The sequence below is a fragment of the Salvia hispanica genome, chromosome 2, assembly GCF_029641045.1.
Source record: "Salvia hispanica isolate PSC_SH4W2 chromosome 2, Shi_PSC_v1, whole genome shotgun sequence".
Taxonomy (NCBI): domain Eukaryota; kingdom Viridiplantae; phylum Streptophyta; class Magnoliopsida; order Lamiales; family Lamiaceae; genus Salvia; species Salvia hispanica.
The window spans coordinates 41,022,219-41,032,261 of NC_142693.1; the positions used below are offsets into that span (position 1 = coordinate 41,022,219).

Here is a 10,043-nt window from a genome sequence, read left to right on the forward strand (position 1 = left end):
TATTTGGTTAATAGTAATTTTTTTTTTTATAAATAAAAAGTCGACTTTCTGAATGTAGTATTGTGCAATTTTGTTTTTTTGTTTTTTAGTTGGGATTTTAGTTTTTGAGTTTTTTTTGACATATTTATGCAATTTTGATTTTTCAGATCATATTAGTTTAGTTAATTTTTTCGAATAATTCAGATCGGTTTGGCAACACACCCGAAAACCAAATACCCGCCCCTACCCTAGGTGTAATATCTTAAATAGATGGTACATAAAAGATATAAGCAAAGCGAATTACCAATGAAATAAAGAATTGATCAAAAACTTGGATTTTCTCCAATCATGAACCTTCCAGCTTCTTCTCCTCTCCTCTCCTCTCCTCTCCTCAAACACACACGAAAGGTGGTAGAGGAAAATATGTACACTCTTTGCCAATTTCTATTATGGAGCCCAGCAGCAAAAGCACCACGCGAGCATCTCCAGCCATGCTGCATCGAAGACAGCCTGTCCCTCCCTCATTTCCCTGTGTCAGAGCCCGAGAAATTGGCTGCCGTGCATTGTGTCGTTGGTGCCAGTCCTAAAATGCTGCAATTATTTACTAACACTCTTTTACTAGCACTTACAGCCAGCCCACAATGTTTCTTACCTGTGGCTGTTTTGATCTATACAAGAGATGCTGCTGCAAGCTTGGTCTATAGGCCAGGGCAAGGCTTCAAGAGCCCATTTACGGCTGCATTGGCCTGATCACGTGCACTGCCTTTCATACTCCAGTCACTCTGCAGAAGAGGGGAGCACATGAGCATAACAAACAGCTGCTGCAGTGTCAATATGGCTATTCCAATTCAAGCGCAAGCACTGACCTGTTATCTGAATCTGTGATTTCTTCGTCTTGCTTGATGTGGAACGATGACAAGAGGCATCACGTGAATGCTGCAGAAGTATGGTATGGTATGCGAGCCACTGATGCATACCTAGCATGCTTTTCAACCATGCTTGTTTCGTTCTCAGAAAACTAAACAACAATATACAGGGTGTCGATTGTAAACATTGTAATTACAAAAAACATAGTTCATCTGTAAATATTAGTTGAGTTAATGAGTAGTTCATAATTTCATTTGTGTTACTAATAGCCACAATGAGATAATTTAACACTAGCAATCATAGAAGCCAAGGAATGAATGTAAAGCACAAATTGCAATATCATTAAGGTCAATTTTGTATGCATCACAAAACTATATATGTCACCTCAAGACAGTCAGAAGCTGATACATATTACTAGGGTGAGGCAGAGTTACTTTTCAAGTCCTCTGTGGTCTACAGTTAAGAAGTAGTATTGAAAATTCCAACCTCAAGTCCAAATATTGGCTGAGGCAGCACAAGAAAAATCATGGCAATTTATGGAGCTTTTGGTTAATTGTGAGACTTTTTTTTTCCTTGAGAGATAAAAAGTGAAAGCAAGTACTCTACTAGATAACAAGGTATCAACGATTGTGAAGAAGGTCCTCCGGTTCCAATTCGACCCCAGTCCGTTTCTTGATGGATGAACATGTATCATGAGGCACCCTGCATTTCTTCTGCAACTCCAACAGCCTCTGGATATCAAAATTGTGCCTCTTGATGAGCTTCCTCTGCCTCGAGAGGAAGAGCCTCTTCAGCAGATCTTGGTATGACGGATCTCTTGAAGTGATCAGGAAATAGGCGTAGCCTATGACTATCCCCGTTGTGGTTGTAAAGAAGGCAATTGGCTCCATTACGTCCCAAGAAAATTCCCAGAATGTGAGACGAAAGAAGAGTCCGACCTGGCACACAGCAAGCCCCAATCCAGTCCACAATATACGACGGACTTGCTTGTGTGCCAGCATATCAATTTGCTCCTTCTTCTCCTGCAGCTCCTGGAGCTCGACTTTGGAAGCGTCGTCTTCAGGCATAAGGGAAAGGGGCACTGCCTTCCTAACCAAATCTACAACCTAAAAACACACCCACATTTTATATCATCAGAATCAGAATATAGCCAACATTCTCTTAAACAATCCAGTTTCAATATCAGTTTCTCAATCAATCAAGACATCTTCGAATACAATCTGATTCAATTCGCAAATAAGCCACCACGAATCCAAAATCACAAAAAGTGAGTATAATATATCTAACTTTCCCAATCAATCACCTAATTTTCTTCTGTTCATGATCCCACACACACAAAATCATGATTTCAAAATTAAATTAGGTTTACCCCACAAAATCGACAATCATCAATCACCACACCTTTACAAACACATACACACACACAAATACGATTTAACACGTGAAGCAGCAAAAAACCTAAAAAAAAATCCAGCAATTAGACCTTATCGGGATGGAGATACACTCTGTCGCGGAACAGCAATACAACCCCGGCCTCATCCAGCACTCGAGCAAACTCCGCAGCCTCCGCCGCCGACTTCGCGACGCCGATGCTCTCGCACGCTTGGAGAAGCTCCGCGTAGGGAATCACCTCCTTGTCCTCCATCCCTAGCTTCTCCTTCAGCGCCCCCACATTCACCAGCCTCATCAATCTCTTCGCCTCTACATACGTCATCGCATTCCCATTCCCATTCCCATCCCCCTCTCCCTCGCCGGCGCTGTAGCGGCGGATTGACGGGGCCGGTGTTGATAATCGAGCGGCGTGAGACGAAACCGGGGATCTCAGCGCACGCCTCAGCAAATTGGCAGCTGGATTTCTCCACATCTTCCTTTCTTCTTGGCGAAATCTCCAATGGCGCTTTGATAACGTAACTGCGCTATTTCTGAAGACAATTATTACTATGCATAGGGCTCAGCCCGGCCCGAAAAAACCACAGCCCGCTTCTGTTGACAGTTTTTGGAAACCGTATTTATCAAATAATATAATATTATTAACCTAATAATTTATAGATTATGGCCTCTTTCCAAACTGAAATTAGGCAATTTTTAGAGCGCCACGTTTTCCCCATTAGATCTGAGATCTGTAAGGTCGGATTTATTTTGGTATTATGTGTATTTTTTAGAAGTTAAAAGTATTAGTATTTCCATAAATATCAAATTAAATCTTTGGAGGCAAAGTGGGTGTTGTTGTTTGACGCTTCAACTGCCATTATTCCGTTTTACTATTAATTTATTGAATTATGTAGCCTTTTAAGGGTGGACGACTCAAAGTGGTGTGCAAATTATTTTATTGAATTCGAATTGCACCATCTAAAAGCTATATTCATACATCTTTCTAACTTTTACATTAAAATTTGGTATATTTATTGCGAAATCTCAGCGGCTCCACAAATAGTTACTTTTTGGAGGAAAAAAGGCAATATTTTTCTAGTAAACAGGCAATATTTAGTTCACGAAATTCAAAACTTTCTTTAAATTGCCAAATCCACACAATACCATTTTCTATTTTACAGAAATTAGGTAGTAATCGAATTATGATTTGTACATTTTCAAGATGTCCACGTCAATAATATTTTCTGTAAATAAGATAGGAAGCTTCCTTATGAATGGTGGAAGGAACTTACTGAAATAGCATTTTGTCCGATTCAACACTAGGCAATAATATCACACTACAAATCTTCAATCTTTTGCCGACCATAAAATTATCTATATATATTATTATATTTTTATTCTCTTGGTCCCATTTATCCTGATACTGTATATTTTTTGGCCCACAATTTAATGAGCCAGTGTCTTTAGACTTTATATATATATGACTTATGATGAAGTAGGTAAAATAATTATATCCTTCCTTAAAACTTATGTGAAAAAAATATATTTACATAATTTTAGTTACTATATTTTTAGAGCATAGTTTGTTGATTTTATCCTTAGTAGAAATATATATTTTTGGTTATTTTGCAACACCACCTCCACCACTATATAATATAATAACATTAATTTAGATTTTATTAATTAATTACGATAGTACTAACACACTATATAGTAATATTATTTCGAATATTTTTTTATATAATTATTGTATAGTTTAATATTCCATCAGTTTTCCAAAAATATGAACCTTTGAAACGACATGAATTTTAATATAAAATTGGTAAAATAAAAGAGAAAAATAAGAAAATGTATGTCAGTAGAAAATGAGAACCATCTCAGAGAAATAAGGTTCTAAATAGAAAGTTTATATTTTTATGAAATAAAGCAAAATAGAAAGAATTCTATTTGTAGGATACGGATGAAGTATCTAGCTATTTTCTTTGTCTTTTGTTTATTCCATAACACTATCCTCTTTAATTAATATAGAGGTAATTAAGTAAATTGAAAATTCAGTTAAATAGATCAATTCTATTAATTAATCAAATTATGAAAATGACAAATTTATCTCAATTATATAAATTTATCACTTCTATTTTTTTAATTCGGAGTATTGATGTCTAATATCATAAAACTTTGGTGGATTCCGGTATATCCACGAAAATGTGGTCTTAAATATCATGCACTTTAGAAATGGTGCTTCTCCCACGGTGGGTCAATCATTGGACCCGACTAGTGGATGTGGCAAATTTGCTTTTATTTAGCCCAACTAGTCGTAAGTATATTTTTAAAAGTATAATTAAAAATAAATATAATTTAATTTCAAATATGTATTGTGGATTTTTTATAAAAGTAATATAATTTCAAATTTGTTGTGAGTGACGCAACGGTTTGATTCTCGATGGAGCGTTGATTCTCGTCGTCCGGCGATAACGACCGTGGAGCCACATTTCCGGCCGGCAAGTGACACTTGTCGCTTTAGGTAAGAATAGTTGGATAGGATCAAACATCAATCAGCATCATCCCTATCACCAACCTTCAATTTGCAAAACAATACACCTCCACAAATATCTGCTTCTACCACATATGGGATTAGCACAAGCACTGGCGGAGCCATGGTGGGCCCAAGGGGGCCCTTTGGCCCCCCAGCCATTTCAGTTATACCTATATATGCAATATGTACGCCAGAATTACAAATCATCAAGTAGTGCAGTTGGCTTTTATTTCTGTCATTAATAGAATTGGGCTGGGTTCGATTCTCTCGTCTAGCAATATGATTTTGAGTATTTTTTATGCCTCTTTTGGACTTAAATTTCTCTACCAATTTTATATAATCTTATAAATTTATTTTATGTTGTAAACACTTTTTCATGTTAATTTTATATGTACTCCCTCCATCTCTCTGTAGTAGAGGTATTACTTTTCGGCATGAAATTTAAGAAAAATCGTTTTAAATGAGTTAAGTAAAAGGAGAATATAGTAGAAAAGAAAAAAAGATTGAGAGATGAAGAGAGAGTAAAGTACTTTTTGCCAAAAAAAGAAATGACTCAGCTACAGTTGGACAACCCAAAAAGGAATACGACTCCATTACAGAGAGACGTAGAGAGTATAAACTTATTAGCTATTAATTTTGTATGAATAATTTTACTTACAATTATAAAAAAAAATATAGAATAGAAGAAAGTAATTCTTTAATTTTGAAAATATATAAGTACTAATACTGCTATATATTATTGGTAAAACTAGTTTCAATAGTACAATGATCTTTATTATAAAAATATTATTTTTTAACTTTTTCGATGGTCGATGTTGTTACCGTATCTCTAAATTTTCTATTACTCATCCTTTAATTATTTATCTCATTATCCAGTGGCGGACGCAAAAATGAATGTGAGTAGGGGCTAAATTTTCAAAATTTACCTTAAAAATAAATTTGTATGTAGTTTGGATTATTAATAGGGGCTTTTATATAATAATATGCACAAAATATGAATAAATTTTAGAACTTTATAGTAGGAAAAAGTTAAAAATTTGAATTCATTAGGGGCTAAAGCCCCTCCCCCATTGTATGTAGGTCCGCCGGTGTCATTATCTATCTCTAGCGCGCAACACTCTATTACTTATGTCAGAGCTATTTCCGTGTCGTTGACAAAAAAATACTACACAAATTTTAATATAGTAATTTGGGCCCCCCAGAATTAAATTCCTGGCTCCGCCACTGAGCACAAGAATAGCCTTCGTCGACATCAATGGACCAATAAAAACGATGGAATTCAAATCTCCAATTAAAAATATAAAAATTTCTAAGAAAGATAGCCATAGACAAATTTTTCCCTCTTGCTGTCATAGTTGAATTGTGTACAAAGTCCTATCTGTTTACCAATATTCTCCATTATTTGTTTGACAAAAATTAACGAGTCAATTCTTATTTATCATGTGATTTAAATAATTTAAATAATTTTTCAAAAAAGAAATATCCATCTGTTTTCCAAAAAATAATTTATATGACACAGATTCAACCAAATACCACAAAACAGATCAGGAATTTAATCTTATGGCACAAACAATGTTAAAGTGACACTGGCAAAAGCAGCAAACTTTCATAAGAACACAGAACCATCCCTGTACAAAGATTTCATCACGAAAAGGGTCCGAGCCTTGCATATTTTGTGGGCTATAGCTCGGAAAGACTAAAACGTGGGGAGAGGAGGGGGGGGGGGGGGCGACTTTACAGTTGGTTGCTTGCGTATAGATCCTATAAACCGAAGTCTCAGCACGGCCAGCTCAAAAGAATTTACATCCTAGATAGTTTTATCACTATTTTAGGTCTGTTTCGACTTTCTCAAGGTTTTTACCATACCTCTCGCGATTTTCCAGAACCAGAACAAGTTCATCAGTGACAGCACTGAAGGTATTGCAATCAAGCTGTAGAACCCCAACCAGTAGACTTTCTTCACCTGAGAGATGAGCAGAAAACACTTATAAGAAGGCACACACTAGAAATTAAACCTTAGCTGCAGTATCCAATATCCAAATACTCTAAAAGGAAGCCTAAATATTCCTATTATATTTGACAATTTACTGCTTCAAATTCAAGAAGACGGAATCATGCTAACTTAAAATTTTTGAATAGCATTACTACTAGATGGCAAATATGATAAAACGTAACTCAAGAAGAGTTAACCAGTAAACATGCATGCACGCACCTGATCAAAATGGACAAACATGTGGAAGAATAGGAACACAAACAAAATGATCCTTGCAACCTGAAAGTAACAAGTTCACATGTTAAGACTGATGACAGTAAAAATATGACAGCCAAAGAAATTAGGTGTCTTAAGCGACCAAGTAAAAGACTGATATGCCCTTAATGGCCTCAGGGGCAAAATGGTAAAAAAAACGGCACCTAGAATGTGATTATCCATTGTTTTGGACATACCAAAAAGGTGCGATTGCCATTTTCTGGGCACCATTTTTGTAGTTCACTCAATTAACTACTCCATTTATCTAGTTAAAACCATTATACAGACAGATTTCTACAGCAGTAATAAGACAGTAGGTTGGTTTTGAGCACATATTTTGATGACTGGTCATTGGCTAAAAACAATTATTCAACTAATGATTTTCATCTAGCTGTTGCGACTTGCATGGGTAGTACTACCTAATTTTTAGACTAGAAATAAACGAACGAGTCTTCTGAAACTGAAACAAGTTTGATAGATCATACCAACCACCCTATGAACAACGCCACACCATTGTAAATGTAAAGTTTTGAATTCTTCAGTCCAGCAACATCAAGACGCCTGAATGTGTGTGAAAAGAATGAATAGATGCATAGAATAAAAAAATGGAACTGAAAAATGGGTTGGCGAATTCATGTCTCCTAAGCTTACCATCTCAAATTAACAAACGGGGTAGTGATTTCTGTAAACAGAACAATGAATATGTAAAATTGTGCTTGACCACTCAAGAGGGACTGAACGATGGAAAACATGGATAGCCCATGATGTAGGATCTAGCAAAACGGACGAGCACATATGTTATTATCAGCCAAAAAGTGAAGGATTAATCAAAATTAATAAGGCCCTTCAAAAGCTTGAGTCAGACGAAAGATACTACAGTAGCCCATTTATGTACTTTAGAAACAATGCGATAGATTAAACAGGGATTCAGAAAAGAAATTTCTGATGAATTCGGGTGTGTTCTCATACTTACATACTCAATTCCACCTAAAGCTGGATAATTGTAAATAATCATTGCCAGGTCAGAGAGAAAGTAGCCAATTGATACCTGTGACATTGAACGACAGGAAACATCTAAGTTAATGCGTTCTCTTCTATATCACGAAGGAAACCTCAAAATACAGAAGCAAAAGAGTTTATATTAGTAATTTACAAAAGGGGAAAGTTATATTAAAGGAGCACATTGGACGATGGAATACCAATAGAGAAACATCTGAAAGATGCTAGACAGGAAACCAGAGGCATTGAAATACAGATGGGAATAATATTGTTCCCTCTCATTAGTCGTATAAAACCCACATAGTTTGTAAATTTTCAAGAATATTACAATGATTTACATTAGCTGAAAGCCTGAAACATACCCCCATTATGGTTTCTGATAGAGTCGAGGACTTGTTGATAAACAACACATCTTCACTATCGACAAAGAGATCTGAAAACAGAAGCAGATACAGAGAACCAGCAGCTACGACAATGGAGTGGAAAGTGGAGAACCCCCTGCACAACCAGCCAATAGTAACACACCAAATCCAAGGTAGCAAACAATGAAACTTATACTAAGAATTACTACCTATTGTTCCATTCGAGCTTATCTTTGTTGCTAAGCTTGCTGTATCCCTTGAAAAATGAAGCACTGATTGCTCCTGTTAAGTCATATACCTTGAACAACAAAACAAGAAAGGGGATTCAGAAATAACAAACATGCTTATTAGCTGTGGGCATTTCAATGGTCATTGTCGCATTTAGTGTCGTGAGGATGGTCAATATAGGAACCAACCACACAGTATCAACCTTAGACCGGACTAGGAGAAATTCTTGATTTCCAGCGAAACACAAATGAAAAAAAAAACAGCATTAAATTCGTCACCACACTCACTCACGCATGCGCATAACCCCTCATCATCAAATGCACACAATTTGACAACGGAAGAAACAAATAACTCAATATAGAACAACGCGGCCATGTTCTTGAAATCGACTATATGATCATCCGTCCCATCCAAAGTTCTTTTTACAACAACTCAATCTCTATTCCCATGATACTAATATAGACATACACAAAACAAATGAAGAAAAATAACACCGATTACCATAAGTCCACCACCTCTAAATTCCATCAACACAACAATACCATTAAGGAGATGAAATCTACACACAGCATATTCAACACAATCAAGAAAAGCAGACTCACAATCTTGCACATAAAAATCCCACAAAAAACAGACGAGAGCCACTGCAGTTTCTTGATTGGAACCATATCCATCAGCTCAGTTTTCATATGATCTTTTCCCCCTTTTTCCTTCCCCTGCAGAATTGAGAGTTGCAGTAGGTGAAACAAGTGATCAAAATTCAACTGGAAGAAAGAAGAGTGTAGGATTCAACCAAATATTTATATGTGAAAACGATTATTGCAATAGCAATCAAATACATCAAAAATTGTGGAGCTGATATATAGAGTGATCAAATTCTATGACACATGATTGATTTACCTGGTAAATAGAAAAATGTGTATAACCAACAGGAGGGAAAATGACTGCTACGTATATCTATCTATATATATTGATTGTGAGGCAAGAAAAAATTTACGCTTAATTTTTGATTTTATTCTCCATGAACAAAGTGCTGGAATTTTGAAACGATCAAAATTGGGTGGGAATTATTTGTTTGGATTCTCTTCGACAAAAAAAGTTCATCTTTGACCTAATTTTGAAAGAAAAAAAAAAATCGACGTAATCATTGAGATTCCACCTTTTATTTCTGTTTATTTTTCATTCTCGTTTTTGTTTTATGGCACACGGGTTATCGGGTCTACTTGGACTTGGTGAAAATATGAACTAATACTACTATTTGATGATTTTGCGAAAGTAACATTTTTGGGTTTATTTACGTATTCCAATTGTAAGGTCGTGGTTGGTCACTTTATTTTATATAGTACAAAGTACAAACTTTGTTCTATTTGAATTAAGTTATATATTTGGATGCGTGTGTCTTTCTTCTATCAACGTTGAAATTTCAACTTTTTATGCCAAAATTAAAGAACCACAT

At 35.7% G+C, this 10,043-nt stretch overlaps 2 protein-coding genes across 3 annotated transcripts; both read right to left on the reverse strand.

Moving 5' to 3' along the window:
• Positions 1-1,160: 1,160 nt before the first annotated feature.
• Positions 1,161-2,916, reverse strand: LOC125215463 (calcium uniporter protein 2, mitochondrial-like). The gene is made up of 2 exons (XM_048117267.2): positions 2,330-2,916; positions 1,161-1,952 (listed from the first exon to the last, which is right to left on the reverse strand). The coding sequence occupies exons 1-2, from the start codon at positions 2,708-2,710 to the stop codon at positions 1,467-1,469; spliced, it is 867 nt and encodes a 288-aa protein (XP_047973224.1). The 5' UTR covers positions 2,711-2,916; the 3' UTR covers positions 1,161-1,466.
• Positions 2,917-6,331: 3,415 nt separating this feature from the next.
• On the reverse strand, positions 6,332-9,699 carry LOC125201707 (uncharacterized). 2 transcript variants are annotated; one of them, XM_048099929.2, is made up of 9 exons: positions 9,488-9,699; positions 9,190-9,303; positions 8,569-8,657; positions 8,360-8,495; positions 7,972-8,046; positions 7,650-7,771; positions 7,484-7,559; positions 6,963-7,022; positions 6,332-6,713 (listed from the first exon to the last, which is right to left on the reverse strand). In XM_048099929.2, exons 2-9 carry the CDS (start codon positions 9,274-9,276, stop codon positions 6,579-6,581), a joined length of 780 nt encoding a protein of 259 aa, XP_047955886.1. In that variant the 5' UTR covers positions 9,277-9,303; positions 9,488-9,699; the 3' UTR covers positions 6,332-6,578. The 2 variants fall into 2 exon arrangements, with proteins under 2 accessions (XP_047955886.1, XP_047955884.1); XM_048099927.2 differs by lacking the exon at positions 9,488-9,699 and having other exon boundaries at positions 9,190-9,466.
• Between the last annotated feature and the right edge of the window lie 344 nt (positions 9,700-10,043).

Coding starts and splice junctions, on each gene's coding strand:
- LOC125215463 (XM_048117267.2), bottom strand. CDS start 2,710: ATGTGGAGAAATCCAGCTGCCAATTTGCTGAGGCGTGCGCTGAGATCC. Junction 1,953..2,329: donor TGTATCTCCATCCCGATAAG/GTCTAATTGCTG, acceptor GTGTGTTTTTAG/GTTGTAGATTTGGTTAGGAA.
- LOC125201707 (XM_048099929.2), bottom strand. CDS start 9,276: ATGAAAACTGAGCTGATGGATATGGTTCCAATCAAGAAACTGCAGTGG. Junction 7,772..7,971: donor CTTTAGGTGGAATTGAGTAT/GTAAGTATGAGA, acceptor CCGTTTTGCTAG/ATCCTACATCATGGGCTATC. Junction 7,560..7,649: donor CCGTTTGTTAATTTGAGATG/GTAAGCTTAGGA, acceptor ACACACATTCAG/GCGTCTTGATGTTGCTGGAC.